The sequence below is a fragment of the Mus musculus genome, chromosome 7 (genome assembly GCF_000001635.26).
Source record: "Mus musculus strain C57BL/6J chromosome 7, GRCm38.p6 C57BL/6J".
Classification (NCBI taxonomy): domain Eukaryota; kingdom Metazoa; phylum Chordata; class Mammalia; order Rodentia; family Muridae; genus Mus; species Mus musculus.
In genome coordinates, this window is record NC_000073.6 from 12,650,874 (window position 1) to 12,672,253 (window position 21,380).

General features: G+C 41.5%; 1 protein-coding gene across 2 annotated transcripts in view; it reads right to left on the reverse strand.

Moving 5' to 3' along the window:
* Nucleotides 1-832: 832 nt before the first annotated feature.
* Vmn2r55 (vomeronasal 2, receptor 55) overlaps nucleotides 833-21,380 on the reverse strand; it is a 33,286-nt gene continuing 12,738 nt past the window's right edge. The window contains exons 2-5 of one of the 2 annotated variants that reach the window (NM_001374650.1): nucleotides 19,519-20,316; nucleotides 17,194-17,403; nucleotides 7,613-7,736; nucleotides 833-1,737 (exon numbers count right to left, since the gene is read on the reverse strand). In NM_001374650.1, the coding sequence (NP_001361579.1) occupies nucleotides 833-1,737; nucleotides 7,613-7,736; nucleotides 17,194-17,403; nucleotides 19,519-20,316 (2,037 nt within the window). Of the gene's footprint in view, nucleotides 1,772-7,612; nucleotides 7,737-14,589; nucleotides 14,668-17,157; nucleotides 17,404-19,518; nucleotides 20,317-21,380 lie in introns of both variants that reach the window. The other variant, NM_001104645.1, reaches the window with a different exon arrangement.

A 21,380-nucleotide genomic window follows, 5' to 3' on the forward strand; every position in this document is an offset into this window, starting at 1 on the left:
AGTTTGTGTCCAAGATCTGCCTATTTATTTCTTATTTATAAAAAAATGCCCTAATCATTGAGTAAGCCATACCATTCATCAACTGGTAAACATCTAGATTCTCTCAATTTTTTGTATATAAATAATGCTTCTCTTAAGATTCACAGGCTTTACACATATAGTTTATTTTTCTTGGGTATATATCTAAAGTGTGAGAATGATAAATCATATAGTAAGTCTATGAAGGAACTGTAAATGAGAGGTTGAACTCCCAGTACTGCTCTGTGCAAAACAAAAAAAGACAGATCAACAATCTGCCTATCAGTTGTGCACATGCTCAGAAAGCCTTGACGACATCATCATCATCATCATCATCATCATCATCATCATCTTCATCACTTCATGACAATTTCCCCACCTTTGCACTGATACGTTGTGTATATGGATATGACTGATGTTCTGTGGTTGTCAGGCAGAGTTCAAAGCACAAATTAGTGATGTCACTTCACTAGATCCATCATGTGGATCCTGGGTAACACACTCAAATCGCCGTGCTTACTGGCAAAAATTTTTGCCCATTGTGCTATCTTCTTAGCTCCCCTTTCCAAGTTTCTTAACTGTGATGACTTTCGGCAATACATACGGACAGGACAGTCAGTGACCATCTATATGTCCACTCTAAACATAACAGTCACTTTTGTTTTGTCCTAAGTATCTTACTTGAATCTTTATCTGCCCTTTAAATACATGTTTTGATACACAAAGAAACAATGAGTCAAAATCAAGCACTTACTCCTGGTGAAACCCCTGAGGACTAACACCTTCTGTGGAGCATCTAACTCTGTCTATCCTGCTATATATGATGGCCTTGCTTTAGCCAGGAAGGAGTGTTCTTCTCAGGTTTCAGTAAGATGATGTAGCACTTCGGAATAAAGATGCCACCAAGAAGTCCAGCGGTAGAGGCCAGGATGGAGAAGATCTCTACAGCCACGGTGGACTTTCCCCGGGCACTGTAGTACAGGGGAAGGAAGGCTGTCCAGACACTACAGAAGAGCAACATGCTGAAGGTGAGGAACTTGGTCTCATTGAAGACATCTGGTAAGTCTCTAGCCAGAAAAGCCACAGAGAAGGTACCCCCTGCCAGGAAACCCAAGTAGCCCAGCACACAGAAGAAGGTGGCACCAGAACCATCATGGCATTGGATGACAATGTGCTGGGGCTCTGAGAGCATATCCTTGTCTGGGAATGGTGGGAAGGTGGCCAACCACACCCCACAGAGAACAACCTGTATTAAGGAAGCAATGAGGACCACTAAGGTTGAAGTACCAGGGCTCAGGCATATCTGGATCCTGCTTCGTGGTCTGGTGACTTTGAATGCCAAGACTACTGTGAGAGTCTTGGCCAGAACAGAGGAGACAGCCACTGTGAACACCACAGCAAAGGTGGTCTGACGGAGGAGGCAGGTGGTGACAGTGGGTCTCCCAAGGAAGAGCAAGGCACACAGGGCACACAGGGAAAGAGAGATCAGGAGGAAGTAGCTCAGAGTTCTGTTGTTGGCCCTAACCACAGGTGTATCCCGGTGCTTCAGGAACACTCCAAGAACCAGGACAGCCAGACCAGCCAGCAAGAGTGCTACCAAAGCCAATATGAATCCCAGTGGTTCCTCAAAGGCCAGGAAGATCTCTGTCCTGGGCAGGCAATGGTCTCTGGTGTGGCTCGAGTACTGCTCCTTGGGGCACAGAAGACATCTCTTCATGTCTGTGGGAGACACATAGACACCATTTCTGTAACACTATAGGAACTATACTAGCTCTGAAGGAAGTTATCCAAAGCTTTAACTTCTCTTGCAGCCTCTCCATCAATTAGTATATTTATGCATTATTCTTGGTGACCAGGGATGGAAATGTGTTAGAGGTATGAAGAAAAATTCATATTCTATACCTGTTTTATGTGGGGTTTTGTATCTGTCCTAAAAGTGTGTACTGTAACACAACCTGGCTTTGAACACGTTGAGTAGCAGATTACATAGAATTCCTAAGCTTCCTTCCTCATTGCCTTAAATGTTTTGATTATAAAATTGCACTACTATACCTAACCTATGTGAGTTTGTGTGTGTCAGTGTTTGTGTGTGCCTATATATGTGTACTGGAAGCACATGCATATAGAAATCAAAGATTATCATTGGATATTGTTCCTTAGTCACTTCCCACACCTTATCTTACTAATAAAATTTATTAGTAAGATCTACCATGTGGATCTCAGGAGCTGATCAGGGTGTCAAAGCTAATAGTGAATACTCAAACCCATCTCAACAACTTCATTTTTTAAGAAGTATTTATTTTACTACTTGAGTGTTTTGTCTATACTTATGGAAAGACATCATGTGAATGCCTGGTAGGTGTGTAAGTCAGAAGATGGCATTACATCCCCTGAAACTGGAGTTGCACATGGTTGTGAGCCATGTGAGCACTCCTAACTGCTGTGCCATTACTCTTCAAACCCTTTCCATTCTAGTTGTTGAGAAAGGATCTCTCACTGAACCTAGAGATCACTGAGTTGAACACATTGAGTAGCAACTATACATTTCAATTATGTGAACTTCTTAGTGGTTCATTTTTTTCTACAATGCTAAAAGATATTAACAAATGTTTTAGACTGAGTTATACACCCAATATTCATTTGTTAAACTCCACCAGTATCTTAAAACCAAGCTGTATTTCTCATTAAGTTAACTGGAGATGATGTAATAAAGGTTAAATGTCGTCACCAGAATATATTCTATTTCCAATAGGACTGCTATTCTAATGAGAAGTGGGAGTTGGAGGAAGATGTGACTGCACATGATTTGATCTCAGAACTTGAGAGGCAGAGAAAAGTAATTATCTTTCAGTTCATAGTCAGTCTGGTCAAAATGGTGACTTCAATGCCAGCCCAGGCTGTATTGTAAAACCTTATCTAAAAGCCAAACAACAAATTGAAAAGAGGACAGATAGACAGATGCAAGCATGCACATACGCACACACAGACAAAATCTTCAGCAAAAATTAATCCTAATGGCACCTTGACCTTATATTTCCAGCTTTCAGCATGTAAAGTACTAAGTTCTGTCAAAAACCAACCCAGAATGTGGTGGCCTGTTCCAATTCAACCTCTAGGATGAAACCCATTAATGCAGAGAAAGAAGGAAGTCACAACACGATATCCACCATGAGGTTTAAAAAGCAAGTGAAATTGATCAGTGTCAGTGGAAGTCGGTATTGTCATGAGACCAGCAGAAGCTGGTAAAAGTACATAATGCTATGTTTCTTTCTAGTTTTTTCTATGTTTGGTTTGCTGGTTGGTTGATTTTGATTTATCAAGACATGGCTTCCCTGTGTAGCCTTGGCTGTCCTAGAACTCACTCTATAGACCAGGTTGGTTTCTAACTCACTGAAATGAGTCTGCCTCTGCTTCCCAATGCTGGCATTAAAGGCCTGCACCACTGACACTCAGCTATGCCATGGTTCTTTCTTTCTTTCTTTCTTTCTTTCTTTCTTTCTTTCTTTCTTTTTTCTCTTTATTTCATTCCTTTCTTTCTTCCTTTCTTTCTTTCTTCCTTCCTTCCATCCTTTCTTCCTCCCTCCCTCACTCCCTCCCTTCCTTCCTTCCTTCCTTCCTTCCTTCCTTCCTTCCTTTCTTTTTTTTTAATCCAGTGCATTGGGGTCATCCCAGACCTGAAGGAGAAGCAGCAACCCCAGGTGGCCCATTTGGAGAGGTTTTATATGTTTTCCAGGAACAGAATAGAGCATCAGCAACTAGGCACAATATGGTTAGTGGAACAGTGCACCCTTTAAACAGATTTGTCTTTAGGGAATAAGGTAGTAGGGGCTTACTCAGCCTCTTCCTTCTGGCCTATATGCTCTCTGACCTGTCTCTTCCAGGAGGAGGGGATCCAGTGGAATTTTCTAATGGCTGAGATGACCTCTTCATTCCCCCTCCCCCTTCTCTTTGTGCAAGCTTCAATCCTGAAGCTATTGCTGGTATTCTGATAGCTCATACTCCTGGTCTTTTGTATCTAGCTCTTTGTATCTAATGCTTTAGCTACACTGTACTTACGTGCTCCTTAAAAAAAGCAACCAAGTGGTTCAAAATGTAGGGTCCAAAAGTCATCATTAGCATAAAAACAATTAGGGGTCCTAATAAGGTGGATATGAGGGTGGTTGATCAAGAGTAGGAGTTAAACCAAGACTCGAACCAACCCTGATTCTGTTCTCCTCTCTCTCTCTCTCTCTCTCTCTCTCTCTCTCTCTCTCTCTCTCTCTCTCTCTCTCTCTCTCTCTCTCCCTTTTTTGCTTGGCTAACTCTTCTCTCACCTTAGCCATTGAATCTTTAACTACCCCCAGAATGGTCTCCAGTATGTGTTTCCTGATGTTTCACACCCCCAAGTAGCATAGAAGAAATGGTTGGCCCCCTAACACTGATAGGCCTGTTGCTGGCTTCTCTCATCTCAGGGGCACACAATTATGAGGGTTTCTCACTGGCCACTTTTCAACTTTGGGTGTCCGCACCCTAAAGCCCTACCCTCCAAGGCCAATTCTGGGACATAGTTTAGATTTACAAGTCTCTTGTCCCCCACATACATGCAATCCCTCCTCCTGTGTCTCCAGGGCTGCAACACCCCAGAAGTCAAGGTCCACCATTAAATCACAGAGATCAAAGACAGGGTACAGCCACCAGATATAATGTGGTAGTGGACCAAGCCACATCACTAGTGGTTAAGAGCACCTGCCAAGTCACCCTGGTAGGGTTGTGGGGGCTGCTGAGGCTCAGCGCTGGAAGATACACCATAGCCATCTCATAGTTTTTCTGGCCTTAAAGAAGGGGGTTACTTGGGTGATATCTAGGTTGCATCAAGTGCAGGTGCTGATCTGCTGTGAACCCAGGCAGTTACTTCCTCTGCTTAAACAGAGGTCGGGTGGTCAACAACACCAGAAATGGTCTTCTCCACTTTGCTTTCAAGTGTTCAGCATAATGTCTCTTAACATATATCCAATCTCTAACTTGGTACTTGTGTGGAACCTCTGGGGTACCTGTGTTATACAGGGCACTAGGTTTAGGCCACAATTCCAGGTGGCTGATTTGGAAAGCTTGCAATTGAACTATAAGACCCTTGTCAGCTTGAAAAGTCACTCTAAAGGGGAGCAAGAACCAGGGTCAAGGGAGTGGGTGTCCTATGCAGGATCTCAAAAGGGGTCAAGATAAAATGGTAGGGGATGTTCAGGGCCAAGGGGAGGGGTACCAACCAGTCCGAACCAGTTTCCGAGGTCAATTTAGTCAAGGTCTCTTGTAGGGGTTCTGTTTATTTTCTCTACCTGCCCTGAGCTCTGGGGACAGTGCCCACAATGGGGCTTCCAATTAGCCCCCAATATCTCTGCCAATCCCTTACTTACCTTAAGAGACAAAAGCAGGACCATTGTCCGATCCAATTACCTTGGGCACTCCGAATCTCTGAAAATTTTTCTTCTAATATCTTCTTAGCTACCATGGTAGCTGTTTCCTGCTTGGTGGGGAATGGCTCAACCCATCCAGAAAAAACATCTACAAACACTAGAAGGTATTTGTAACCATATTTTCCCGGCTTAAATTCTGTAAAATCGACCTACCAATAAGCTCCAGGCTGTGCTTCCCTGGGTTATTTGCCCCATTTATTCTTCCAGGCTGTGCTTCCCTGGGTCTTTTGCCCCGTTTACTCTTGGCTGCATTTACTTACACTGTCCTACTATCTTTCAGGCTCAGAACCTGAGGTCTATAGAGAGAGAGGTTTCTGAGGAGTATATTTCTCCGTTCTTGTGGGTGCCATTGTCCTACATTTTCTTGGTAATAGTTGGTAGGGTAGCAATCTGAGACCCGAAGGAGAGGCAGCAACCTTTTTTTTTTTTAATTAGATGTTTTCTTTATTTACATTTCAAATGTTATTCCCTTTCCCAGTCCCTCCCTCAGGAAACCCCCTATCCCATTCTCTCTCCCCCTGCTTCTATGAGGGTTTTCTCCACCCACCCACTTCTGCCTCCCACCCTCAGTTCCCCTACACTGGGGCATCTATAGAGCCTTCATAGGACCAAGGACCTCTCCTCCCATTGATGTATGACAAGGCCATCCTCTGCAATGTATGCAGCTGGAGCCATGTCTATTCCTTTGTTGATTATGCCATGTTTCTTGATCAGGATCCAGAGTGTGTACATTATTTGGTAAATGTAGTTCTGGGAGCTTTTCTTCTCACCTTCTGCTGCCAACAAAGTGTTTCTATGCCTGCCTTAGCCCATTTTGGCTCCCAAATAAGTAACACAGAGACCTAATAAACTTATTAAGAGACTTCAAGGATTATATTAGGCAGATATTCATCTGTATATGGCTGCCTACTCCCACTCATTTGGCATTACCTGCAATCTGAGTATTGCACTGAATAGCTCTATTCCATGTATGTCCTCATAGATACTCCTCTACCAATCTGCCCATGGTGAATCTTCCTAGTCCCTCACCTATTCTTCCTTTTTTAACTATCCTTTTGATTGCCAAACCTTGACTTGGATCACAAGACCTTCCCTACTCCTTTCTGCACAGCTATAAGCTGACTCAGAGGTGATGGAATAGAATTTTTACACATCACTGAGAAGAAGATGATTGACGATGTCAGTGCCTAGACTGCAACCAGATCTCTGGATGTAGCAATCAGCACCTGAAGGCACAGTGCAAAAAACTATCCCGAACATCTCCCATCAAGACACAAATGAAGAAGGAATTGCCATGGCAAGACCAAGATGGCAGATAATAGGACATTGGGTTGGGAAGTAGGCCAGTTCAGAAATCTCTGGTTAGCATAGCTCAGAATCTACCCAGCTATAGTGACTGAAGCTTTTAATACATATAAAAGCCTCCATATTGTTATTCAAATCAAGGGCTGGAATAGAAAATCACTTACTTTTATAATGTTTGTGAATGGATAATCCATGAGGTTGTGCAATTATGGATCATTCATTTGTCTTTCTCAATAAGGCACTTACCAAGGAATAAGTATAAGGGAAGAATTCTCTTATATTTTTGGTTGTGAGCTTAGCCTTTAACAGCTGAGCCATCTCTCCAGTCTGGGAAGATTTCTCAATGGTGTTCCTACCTAAGTCCACAGGAAAGCAAAGACTGGCACACCTCAATAGATAGGAGAGATGGTATAAATGAGAATGGCCCCCATAGGCTCATATATTTGAATGTTTGGTTCCTACAGGGTGGATAGTTAGAGATGGATTGGGAGCTGTAGCCTTATTGGAGGAGGTGTGTCAGAAGATATGGCCTCTGAGAGTTCAAAATCCAAACCAGGTCCACTCTCCATGTTAACAACTGCATGCTGCCTGTGGATCAGAACTTAAGCTCTCAGATACTGGTGTAACACCATGCCTGATTACCTCCTGTCACATGTACTGCAATTACAGCCATGGACTCAGCCTGTAAAATTCTAAGTAAGCCCAATTTCAATAAGTTTCTTTTAGAAACTGCCTAAGTCATGGTGTCTCTTTACAACAGTAGAATAGTTATTAAGATATTGGAGAAATACAGGAAGCTCACAATGAATCACTCAGATTCCAGTTCCATAAGCCCTTACCTCTTTGGTCTGCAAACTGTCCCTCAGGGCATGGACTGCAATCAAAACAGCAGTGGGGGGCTCCCAGTCGGGGTACCTGGCTGAACCCTGGAAGGCAGCTTTCACTGCAGATGGAGGAGGGCACCTAGTAACAAGGAGCATAGTGTCACCAGTGATTCTCCAGAGATAAAGATGCCTGAACTCACACTGAAAAGCAGAACAGAAAAGTTTCCTCTCAGCCCACTATATGAGAGGCCTTTCAGAAAATATTTCTGCCCAAGTGATGCCAAACTTACAGCTACCATTGTGTGTAATAGAGGATGGGCTACATATAGTTTCCTTAGCTATAGCTTCAGACCTATAGGAAACTGTGTGAGGGTTGGCTTCCAATCTCTCTGTAGCTCATATGTTAACAATTGACAATAGAGGGCTATAGAGATGGCTCAGCTGTCAGGAGTGTGTGCTGCTCACTGACAGAAGCTGTGTTCAATCCCCAGCACCCACAGAGCACCTCACAGCATAACTCCAGTTCCAGAGGATCCAATTCGCTCTTCTGACTTCTGAAAGCACCAGATGCACACATAATACACAAATATTTGTGCAGGCAAAGCATCCATATATGCAAAATAAACAATGAAAACTATAATATTGTCAGACATTATAGAAACACTGCCATTCCCTTCTGCCAAGTCAGTCTGCTTGTCTCAGTTACAAAACCATCATTTTCCCGCTATTTCCTTCTATTTATCTCTTTTCTTTCTTTTAGATACAATCCATAGCCTGAGCATGCTTCCTTTGATACTCTCAACATTCTATTTCTTATTATGATGCTCCCTGATGCCCTGTGGCTGATTGAAGGCCTCTGTGCCTAACTTAGAAGACATGGTTGCCTTTCTTCCTCTTCTCCTTCTCCCTCCCCTGTAAAGATGTTGAGATTTACAATTTGACTATCCTGTGGTTTTCTCATAAACTCAAAGTGTTCTTGAGCTTCAAAAAGACTAAAATTGTGGATAATGACTCCATTAAAACACACACACACACACACACACACACACACACACAAGTTTACAGAGAACACTCTTTTCATGGGACTTATAAGGACTGACTCGGTTTCTCTTGACACAGCTCTACTTCCAGGCAAGGATCATCAAGTTAGAAATGTGGGATGCTGAGGTATCTGCCACAACAGAAAGCCACGGAAATCCCAACCAGGTCAACCCCATTGAAAAGTACTTCAAATCAATCCTCTGAACACTTACCATGTGTCCTTTATACTTGACAAATCCAAGAATGGGAACCTCATTCTCATGTGGAAAACTTAAGACCACCACAGACAGGTGATGCCACCAGATCTAAGTTAGACAAAGTTGCAGACGAGGGGACTCTGTCCACTGGCATATGCTGAGGTCCAGCACAGCATCACAGGGTTACCCAGGAAATGCAGCAAGGGTAGCAATGGAAATCAGGGCCAGAAGCTGATGACTTCTTGGAATCTAACTCTTTAACTCTTTGCCATTCTGGGGCCAAAAGCAGTTGGCTTCTGGCAATTAACTCCTGCTGACAGAAGCAGGGGTAAAGAAAAAGCTTGGTTACTTAAGTTCTTTTCTCTTTGACCCAGGCTTCTCAGTGGCCAGGCAAGAGTCTTAAGAGTTCCTTAACTCTTTGTGAGCCAAAGAGGAAAGGAAGAGAAAGGGAAGGAAAGAGAAAGGGGGAGGGGAGGGGAGGGGAGGGGAGGAGAGGAGAGGAGAGGAGAGGAGAGGAGAGGAGAGGAGAGGAGAGGAGAGGAGAGGAGAGGAGAGGAGAGGAGAGGAGAGGAAATTTTCAGGCAAATACAGAGACACACATACTAGATGAAGATAAAGAAAGAGGCACTGTCACTTTTTATAGTTCTTAGTTTTTATACTTTCTCAAGATAATTGATAACATAATTTTATAAGCTTTTTTTCCATTCCATAAGTTCATGGTAAGTTTAAGTCAACAGTTCAGGTCATAGATCTATAAGATTTAAGGAGTTACAGCAGAATTGTTTACATGTCTTTCAATTAAGACTAGTACCTAAACATTCATTATCTGTTACTAGCTCCATAAGTTCATTATAAATTTAAAGCAATAATTTTTATGTCATAAGTTAGCACTGTTTTGTCAAGAAACAAATCATCTACCTTGTGTCTTACTTTTTTGAAGCATTGTATAGATAGATTAGTCAATCATTTATTTTCTACCCTTGCACCTATAATAAATTGCCCTTACCAAGTTTATGACCTTTAGTTACCAGTTAATGGCCTTGTTCGTAATCTAAAAACAGTGTTTTCTTTGAGTGTACATTTGTTCCAAACCTGCTTTCTTTTCCTAGTACAATTATCCTGTGACACATGAAACTATTTGCAGCTTTTATTATATAGGGGCCTTGAGATTACTTGTATCAGTTTAGGAATGCAATAAAATCATTACTTGGAATTATGCAACCATCAATTCATCTATACACCATTACTACTAGAAAGTACAGATTCATATTGATTCTGCAGGAGATCTGCCAAATAGAGTGGGTTGATACACATGAATCATTAGGCTATAAAATAGTGACAGGAAAGGTATATCAGCAGCCAGAAGCAAACCTAGGATGAAGTGTCTGAGGACCCGTATCTCAGAGCACACCCATCACAGCTATGATTTTGTGCCATCTCCAAAAAAAATTCACCTGCTTGCCATAGCCTTTCCTAGATGGCTTATAATAGGCACAGGACAGAAAGCTGAGTTATTTTGATGCATCAGACTACACACATAGACAGATCTACATTAAATCAGCTAATAATTTTGTTAATAAACATCAGCATTTGAACCTCATGTTTCCCAAAGTCTTGTGTGTTGCACCACTGGTTACAAGATAATGGGTTTTTTTTTAATATACTATATTAGGTATTTTCCTCATTTACATTTCCAATGCTATCCCAAAAGTCCCCCATACCCTCCCCCCCCCACTCCACAACACACACAGTCCCACTTTTTGGCCCTGGCATTCCCATGTACTGGGGCATATAAATTTTGCAAGTCTAATGGGCCTCTCTTTCCAGTGATGGCCGACTAGGCCATCTTTTGATACATATGCAGCTAGAGTCAAGAGCCCCAGGAGGGTGATGGTTAGTTCATAATATGGTTCCACCTATAGGGTTGCAGATCCCTTTAACTCCTGGGTACTTTCTCTACCTCCTACATTGGGGGCCCTGTGATCCATCCAATAGCTGACTCTGAGCATCCACTTCTGTGTTTGCTAGGCCCCAGCATAGTGTAACAAGAGACAGCTATATCTGGATCCTTTCAGCAAAGGCTTGCTAGGGTATGTGATGGTGTTAGCGTTTGGAAGCTGATTATGGGATAGATCCCCAGATATGGCACTCTCTAGATGGTCCATCCTTTCATCACAGTGCCGAACTTTGTCTCTGTAACTCCTTCCATGGGTGTTTTGGTCACAATTCTAAGAAGGACCAAAGTGTCCACACTTTGGTCTTCGATCTTCTTCAGTTTCATGTATTTAGCAAATTGTATCTTAAATCTTGGGTATCCTAAGTTTCTGGGCTAATAATATCCTCTTATCAGTGAGTACATATTGTGTGAGTTGCGTTGTGATTGGGTTACCTCCCTCAGGATGATGCCCTACAGGTCCATCCATTTACCTTGGAATTTCATAAATTCATTTTTTTAATAGCTGAGTAGTACTCCATTGTATAAATGTACCACATTTTCTGTATCCATTCCTCTGTTGAGGGGCATCTGGGTTCTTTCCAGCTTCTGGCTATTATAAATAAGGCTGCTATGAACATAGTGGAGCATGTGTCCTTCTTACCGGTTGGAACATGTTCATGATATATGCCCAGGAGAGGTATTGCTGGATCCTCCTGTAGTACTATATCCAATTTTCTGAGGAACCGTCAGACTGATTTCCAGAGTGGTTGTATGAGCTTGCAATCCCACCAACAATGGAGGAGTGTTCCTCTTTCTCCACATCCACGCCAGCATCTGCTGTCACCTGAATTTTTGAAGTTAGCCATTCTGACTGGTGTGAGGTGGGATCTCAGAGTTGTTTTGATTTGCATTTCCCTGAAGATTAAGGATGTTGAACATTTTTTCAGGTGCTTCTCAGCCATTCGGTATTCCTCAGGTGAGAATTCTTTGTTTAGCTCTGAGCCCATTTTTTAATGGGGTTATTTGATTTTCTGGAGTCTACCTTCTTGAGTTCTTTATATATATTGGATATTAGTCCCCTATCTGATTTAGGATAGGTGAAGAACATTTCCAATCTGTTGGTGTTCTTTTTGTCTTATTAACGGTGTCTTTTGACTTGCAGAAGCTTTGCAATTTTATGAGGTCCCATTTATCGATTTTCGATCTTACAGCACAAGCCATTGCTGTTCTATTAAGGAGTTTTTCCCCTGTACCCATATCTTCGAGGCTTTTCCCTACTTTCTCCTCTATAAGTTTCAGTGTCTCTGGTTTTATGTGGAATGCCTTAATCCACTTAGATTTGACCTTAGTACAAGGAGATAGTACTGGATCAATTCGCATTCTTCTACATGATAACCACCAGTTGTGCCAGCACCATTTGTTGAAAATGCTGTCTTTTTTCCAATGGATGGTTTTAGCTCCCTTGTCAAAGATCAAGTAACCATAGGTGTGTGGGTTCATCTCTGGGTCTTCAATTTTGTTCCATTGGTATACTTGTCTGTCGCTATACCAGTACCAGGAAGTTTTTAACACAATTGCTCTATAGTACAGCTTTAGGTCAGGCCTGGTGATTCCACCAGAGGTGCTTTTATCCTTGAGAAGAGTTTTTGCTATCCTAGGTTTCTTGTTATTGCAGATGAATCTGCCGATTGCCCTTTCTAATTCGTTGAAGAATTGAGTTGGAATTTTGATGGGAATTGCATGGAATCTGTAGATTGCTTTTGGCAAGATAGACATTTTTACTATATTTATCCTGCCAATCCATGAGCATGGAAGATCTTTCCATCTTCTGAGATCTTCTTTAATTTCTTTCTTCAGAGACTTGAAGTTCTTATCATACAGATCTTTCACTTCCTTAGTTAGAGTCATGCCAAGGTATTTTATATTATTTGTGACTATTGAGAAGGGTGTTGTTTCCCTAATTTCTTTCTCAGCCTGTTTATCCTTTCTGTACACAAAGGCCATTGACTTGTTTGAGTTAATTTTATAACCAGCTACTTCACTAAGCTGTTTATCAGGCTTAGGAGTTCTCTGGTGGAATTTTTAGGGTCACTTATATATACTATCATATCATCTGCAAAAAGTGATATTTTGACTTCTTCCTTTCCAATTTGTATCCCCTTGATCTCCTTTTGTTGTCCAATTGCTCTGGCTAGGACTTCAAATACAATGTTGAATAGGTAGGGCTAGAGTGAACATCCTTGTCTAGTCCCTGATTTTAGTGGGATTGCTTCCAGCTTCTCACCATTTACTTTGATGTTGGCTACTGGTTTGCTGTAGATTGCTTTTATCATGGTTAGGTATGGGCCTTGAATCCTGATCTTTCCAAGACGTTTATCATGAAAAGGTGTTGGATTTTGTCAAATGCTTTCTCTGCATCTAACAAGATGATCATGTGTTTTTTGTCTTTGAGTTTGTTCATATACTGGATTACATTGATGGATTTCTGTATATTGAATCATCCCTACATCCCTGGGATGAAACCTACTTGGTCAGGATGGATGATTGTTTTGATGTGTTCTTGGATTCAGTTAGCGAGAATTTTATTGAGGATTTTTCCATCGATATTCATAAGGGAAATTGGTCTGAAGTTCTCTATATTTGTTGAGTCTTTCCGTGGTTTAGGTATCAGAGTAATTGTGGCTTCATAGAATGAGTTGGGTAGAGTATCTTCTGTTTCTATTTTGTGGAATAGTTTGTGAAGAACTGGAATTAGATCTTCTTTGAAGGTCTGATCGAACTCTGCATTAAACCCATCTGGTTCTGGGCTTTTTCTGGTTCGGAGACTATTAATGACTGCTTCTATTTTTTTAGGGGATATAGGACTGTTTAGATCATTAACCTGATCTTGATTTAACTTTGGTACCTGGTATCTGTCTAGAAACTTGTCCATCTCAACCAAGTTCTCCAGTTTTGTTGACTATAGCCTTTTGTCGAAGGATCTGATGGTGTTGTGGATTTCTTCAGGATCTGTTGTTATGTCTCCCTTTTAATTTCTGATTTTGTTAATTAGGATGCTTTCCCTGTGCCCTCTAGTGAGTCTGGCTAAGGGTATATCTATCTTGTTGATTTTCTCAAAGAACCAGCTCCTCGTCTGGATAATTCTTTGAATAGTTCTTGAATAGGTGCTGAGAAGAAGGTATATCCTTTTGTTTTAGGATAAAATGTTCTGTAGATATCTGTCAGGTCCATTTGTTTCATAACTTCTGTTAGTTTCACTGTGTCCCTGTTTAGTTTCTGTTTCCATGATCTGTCCATTGGTGAAAGTGGTGTGTTAAAATCTCCCACTATTATTCTGTGAGGTGCAATGTGTGCTTTGAGTTTTACTTAAGTTTCTTTAATGAATGTGGGTGCCCTTGTATTTGGAGCATAGATATTCAGAATTGATAGTCCCTCTTAGAGGATTTTACCTTTGATGAGTATGAAGTGCCCCTCTTTGTCTTTTTTGATGACTTTGAGTTGGAAGCCGATTTTGTAAGATATTAGAATGGCTACTTCAGCTTGTTTCTTCAGACTATTTGCTTGGAAAATTGTTTTCCAGCCTTTCATTCTGAGGTAGTGTCTATCTTTTTCTCTGAGATGAGTTTCCTGTAAGCAGTAAAATGTTGGGTCCTGTTTGTGTAGCCAGTCTGTTAGTCTATGTCTTTTTATTGGGGAGTTGAGTCCATTGATATTAAGAGATATTAAAGAAAAGTAATTGTTGCTTCCTATTATTTTTGTTGTTAAAGTTGGCATTCTGTTCTTGTGGCTGTCTTCTTTTAAGTTTGTTGAGGGATTACCTTCTTGCTTTTTCTAGGACATGGTTTCCGTCCTTGTATTGGTTTTTTTCTGTTATTATCCTTTGAAGGGCTGGATTCCTGGAAAGATATTGTGTGAATTTGGTTTTGTCATGGAATACTTTGGTTTCTCCATCTATGGTAATTGAGAGTTTGGCTGGGTATAGTAGCCTGGGCTGGAATTTGTGTTCTCTTAGTTTCTATATAACATCTGTCCAGGCTCTTCTGGCTTTCATATTCTCTGGTGAAAAATCTGGTGTAATTCTGATAGGCTTGCCTTTATATGTTACTTGACCTTTTTCCCTTACTGCATTTAGTATTCTATCTTTATTAAGTGCATTTGATGTTCTGATTATTATGTGTCGGGAGGAATTTCTTTTCTGGTCCAGTCTATGTGGAGTTCTGGAGGCTTCTTGTATGTTCATGGGCATCTCTTTCTTTAGGTTTGGGTAGTTTTCTCTGTAATTTTGTTGAAGATATTTGCTGGTCCTTTGAGTTGAAAATCTTCATTCTCATCTGCTCCTATTATCTGTAGGCTTGGTCTTCTCATTGTGTCCTGGATTTCCTGGATGTTTTGAGTTAGGATCTTTTTGCATTTTTCATTTTCTTTGGTTGTTGTGCCGATGTTCTCTATGGAATCTTCTGCACCTGAGATTCTCTCTTCCCTCTCTTTTATTCTGTTGCTGATGCTCTCATCTATGGTTCCAGATTTCTTACTAGGGTTTCTATCTCCAGCATTGCCTCACTTTGGTTTTTCCTCATTGTGTCTACTTCCCTTTTTAGGTCTTGGATGGTTTTATTCAATTCCATCACCTGTTTGGTTGTGTTTTCCTGCAATTCTTTAAGGGATTTTTGTGCTGCCTCTTTAATGTCTTCTACCTATTTAGCAGTGTTCTCCTGTATTTCTTAAAGTGAGTTATTAAAGTCCTTCTTGATGCCCTCTACCATCATCATGAGATATGCTTTTAAATCTAGGTCTAGCTTTTCGGGTATGTTGGGGTGCCCTGGACTGGGCAAAGTGGGAGTGCTGGGTTCTGATGATTGTGAGTGGTCTTGGTTTCTGTTAGTAAGATTCTTACCTTTGCCTTTAGCCATCTGGTAATCTCTGGAGTTAGTTGTTATAGTTGTCTCTGTTTAGAGATTGTTCCTCTGGTGATTCTGTTACCCTCTAACAGCAGACCTGGGATACTAGCTCTCTCCTCTGAGTTTCACTGGTCAGAGCACTCTCTCCAAGCAAGCTCTCCTCTGACAGGGAAGGTGCACAGATATCTGGCTTTCGGACCTCCCTCCTGGCCGGAGATAAAGGCCCAAAACAGGATCTTTCCCAGAAGCTTGTTGATTTGGCCTATCACAGAAGCTGTTAGCTTCTGTAGTGCAAATTCTCACCTGTGCAGATTACTTTCAGGGGAGTCCTTGAAGAAAGATGGCTCCCGCCAATTCTGAGGCAAAGCCCCCCCAGGGCCAGGCAGACATTGTGATAATGGGTTTTTTGAAGAACCATTGAATACTGATGCATCTGACCTAATCAATTCCTTGATGGACTCTTAATTTAATGGACTGTTGTAGGTGGTGGAATGAGGACATGGGAATTAATTGAGGAATGTGTCAATGGGGCTATGCACTTGTAAGATATAATGTGTTTACCTATCAAATTTATCTATACTACCACCTCCAACTCACTGGTCCCATGAATTGGGAAACCTCTTCCACCAAACACACCTGCTGCCAAGACATATTGCCTCAGCCATACATACCCAAAGCAATGATCCATCTGGTCTTGGATCTCTCATACCAAGAGTCAATAAAAACCTTTAATGACTTCAAATTTCTCTGGTTTTTGGCATGGATGGGAAATCTATCACAACAAGTAACCTGAGGGTGTCTGCTGAGGCCACTTCCCAGATAGCCCATGTGAAAGTGTTTGGCTTAGTGGGTCACAGTCTTCCTCTTCACAGAGCAATTCCAGAATACAGACAATGAAAATACTCTCAAAATACCAAGAAGTGCACATTCTGGTTCTATTTTGTGAGTCTAGTATATTTTCTCCTCATTTTATACAAGTGTCTATGATATAAATATGTCTATTTTGCTTTTGCATCTATGTAGAATCACATGCATGTATGTACTAGTGCATGTGGTGGCCCAATGTTATTGTTGGGGAATCATCCTCCATTGCATTTCCACTCTGCACATTGAACTCAAAGTAAAACCATGAGATAACTTGTATAGCAAGTGTCACTAGCTAACTTGCTATGAGCATCCAATTCATGTCACCTTCAAAAACAAAATTACAAGTAGAACACACTGACAGTTAGCATGTACAAACTTATTGGAGATCCAAAGTCTGGGCCTTGTGCTTGCTTGCACAGTAAACACTTTAGCCAGTGAGCCATTATTACAGCCCCAGCTCTGATACATTCATTTTTGCTGCTCAATAAAGTATCACTCAAAGGAAGATCTCTTGTAAGGTAAAGAGCATGGTCAGTTATAACTGAATGGCCTACATCCACTTCATGCATAAGTAGACAGGAGGAACCCTGGACTTGAAATTTCCCATAGACTTTGAAACACTAGGACAACAGTTTTCTCTGCATTCAGGGAACTTACTTGGAGATCCTCCTTCAACTGAACCATCATTTTGTTCCCAGAAGAGACTTGAGGGTCTATCATGCCTACATGCACCAAGTGGAATACACCTGCAGGAGTCTTCTGCCCTTGGAAAATATCAAATTTTGTCACCAAATCTCCATTGGCATCAAACATAATCTTGATTCCATCCAGAGTCTTGAAGTGTACCTTTTTGAGGGCATGGAGCAGCTGAGAAAGAAAGGGAAATATTGTTGACTGTCCAGGGACTGTTCAGTGTCTTGTCCAAATGGTGTCTGAAGGGATACAGAGCTACTTCAATCAAAACTATCCACACTAATCATAAGGGGGTAAAGGACCTGTGATATTTCTAAGGACTCAAGAAAATATTCTAGCTTTACTAAAGTAATAATTTATAATACTTGATCCAGATCATTTTTAAGAGAGAAAATACATCTCACACTCAGCAGGGATTTCAGAGAACAACTCCAGAGAAATGTTCTGTTCTGCTGCAATGTGAGACACAGGAATTGAATTTATGCTTGGAAACAAGAGCCTTTACCCACTGAGACATCTCATCAGCCTTAAAATTGAACCCAAAATATCACAATGTGATACTGGCTCCAGTGTCTCATTTGTCTGTGCACTACTGTCCTCACACTTCCTATCATACTCTTTAGACTCCAAACCCTAGCAAGCCTTCCACAGACAAGCCCCAGCCCACCTAAACCTCCCAATCACTTTGACCAGGATATTCCACTCCTTCAGCTCCACACATGTGGTTCATCTTATTTATCTCCATTCTAGGGTGTAGGCACATGCTGTCCCTACCATCTGTAATCCTATCACTTCTTCCCATAGTGAGACTTCTTATCCTTGATTCAGACCTCAGGTATTTCCTGACAAAACTTCTCAGGTCTTAGTAGGCTCTTCATTTGCTCATCACTCCTTCATTTACTTTACATCTTCATTCTAGATTACACACAGGTATCAACATGCTCATGTATTGTTATTTTGTGATAGTATTTTGCTGTGTAGTCTAGGTTGACATGGAACTTGATTCTCTTGCCTCAATCTCCTGTGTAGTAAGATGGGTCATCGAACTTGGCCTCCTGTAATTACTAATCTGTCCATCTTGACCAAAAAGCCAACAACTATCACTGTTCTTCTGATTCAAAATGATGTGCATCTTTCACTTAGCACACAGAGACTCAGATAATCTCACTGAAGGTTATGAAAACATAGCCCCTCCTTAACCACCACGCTTATTTTACCTCATCAGGGAGTAAGTAGTATGTCTTCCAAGGGTCATCATGCATATCTAGGCCTATTCTACCCAAAGCAGACTGGAAATTGTAGATGATAGATAGATAGATAGATAGATAGATAGATAGATAGATAGATAGATACATAGATACATAGATACATAGATACATAGATACATAGATGATAGATAGATAGATAGATAGATAGATAGATAGATAGATAGATAGATACTGGATACTGGGATAAAATGAAAAAAGTTTTATATAAATGTATGAAATTTTAAAATACTATTATTCATAGAAAATGAGGTAAGGACATGAGAGTTGGCTCAGTCATTAAAGTTCTTGCTACACAAATTAGAAGATAGGAATTAAAATATCCAGAACCATCCTAAATGACAGGTGAATGTGGCACTACATCTGTACAGCTTCATGGGGGTCGAGAGAGGCAATACTCAGAGTAAGTTATCTACCATCATAAGGCATATCAACAAGTTCTAGGTTTGAGTGAGATACCATGCCCCAAAGAATAAGGTAGACGAGTGATTGAAGGGTAATTTCTCACATCATCCTCAGACAATCTTAGACATGTACACACTGTAAGCACACCTCAATCATGTGGATGCATGCCTACACATACACACACACACACACACACACACACACACACACACACATATATATATGTATATATATACAGAGAGAGAGAGAGAGAGAGAGAGAGAGAGAGAGATTTGATATGTCTTTGAAATTCTGACTTTCAACATGCCTGTACTAAAAGCATCCACTGTATGTCTAAGCTCAAATTTAGGACAATAAAATGTTTGCCATTATATGAATACTAAATGTACTAGGTATTTTGTATTTGAACAAAAGCAACCCACTGGAACTGGATTCATCTGATATCACACACACAGCAAGGATTCCTTGAAAAATGCAGCTTCTATGGTGCACCTCAGTGCAAATATGGAACATCCTTGCTGAAGTACATAGTCTGCTGCACTTCTACAGCTAAGTAAAAACCATTATGGCTGTTCCCCAACCATCTATGAAGCATCCATTCCACACATGTCTCTCTTACCTGCCAGGAATGGAAGTTGTGAGAATTTGTACCTTTCCTCTCCTGGTGCTCACAGGCTAGCATATTGTGCAGAGCATGGGCAATGCTGTAGACAGCTGTGTAAGCAGCATCAATTTTACTCACTTCTGGAAATGGATGTGGCTTGTTTTTCAGACTCTCATTCCCTGTGCAGAACTGGACACCCTCTGTCACTGTGCTGTTCTGGTAGGGCCACGTACAATCAAAGGTGAACTCCCAGAACTTCTTTATAAACATGTCTTCTGGGGTCTGGCTGGGGCGCAGGTGAGCAAGGAACTCAGGGAAGCCGATAGCCCTGCTGCTGTGATACAGAAGGCCAAATGTGCCTTGCAACACCTGGGAAATGCCTGGTATGGTCAGGGCAAGTGCCATGTGCAGAGTGCCTTTGCTGACCCACACCTGTCCTGAGACAGGGACACCCAGTAAGCCATGTAGGATGAGCTGGAAATTAGAATTGCTTAAGAAAACCAGAACAACTTTGGATGTACATTTCTGCATCTTCTGGACAGTCTCTTCAATCTTCCCCAAGGACTGATGGGAAGGGACGTGGAGGTGATACTCTATGCAAACCCCAGCTGGACTCAGCTGCTGAGTGGCCAGAGAGCTGGCCTGCTGCCCAAAGTCATCATCTTGGGCAAGAATGATCACCCAGGACCATTGAAAGTGAATTATCAGCTGGGTAACTGCATGGGAAGATGTAATGTCACTAGTCAGGGTCCGAAGAAAAGATGGAAACTGGATCTTGTCACTCAGACTGGGTAGTGAAGATGAGTAACTGACCTGTCAAGGAAGAGCCAGGCAATATGAGAGTAGATGAGATCCAGGACTCGGGAGAAAACTAATGGTCTGGTTTGAATGTCAGAAGGATGGGGCTGGGAGAGATATCTCAGCAGTTCCAGCCCTTGCTCGTCTTGTAGAGGACCCAAGTCCTAGTCCAGGCTCCCACATCTGGTGGCTCACAACTGTTTATAACTCCAGCCCCAGGAAATCTGACACTTGCTTCTGGATTCCTCCCACACCTGTTGCATAGACTCACACAGACATATACACATACACATAAATGTATATTATAACCTAAAGCATAACAATTTTCAGGAAAGGAAATGAAAATAATGTGTTGCATTTAGCTTTAGCTACCACACCTAGATCCAGAAACAGGTCAGGATACCAGCCGCAACACAGCTTCCCTTGCCACAGATAAAAGAAACACACACACACACACACACACACACACACACACACACACACACACAGCTGTTCCTTTTCAACTTGCCTTTGGACACAATTGCTGGACGCTACTATCTCCCTCCTGGAAAAGTGTGCCCTTGACAATATTTTTATCTCCTCACCTCAAACCTGCCTTAAACTTTAGTTGCTAAGATAAGTTGTTTAGTCCCTGCTAAACATCCCTGACCACTCACCTATAGGAGGGGCCACAGTCTCACTCCTCCTGAGACCTCACATGGCTCCTTGGTTCTTCTCTCTCCAAAGCATGGCGAACTCTTCTCCCTTGCATATGTCTCTTTTCCTCCAGAGACTTGGAAGTCCTGCCTATTCCTTCTGCCCAGGAAATGGCCCATGGTTTCTTTACTGACAGATCAAGAACCAATTGGGGAGCAAGACAGTATCAGAATAATCCCTACAATAATGTTTTGTAAAAAGTGCTGATTCTCAGGATCAAGTTGACCTTCTAAACAGTCCCATATCCCCTAAACAAATAGAAGCAGTTATAAATCGTCTCCCAGCCAAAAAAAGCCCAGGACCAGACGGGTTTAGTGCAGAGTTCTATCAGACCTTCAAAGAAGATCTAATTCCAGTTCTGCACAAACTTTTTCACAAGATAG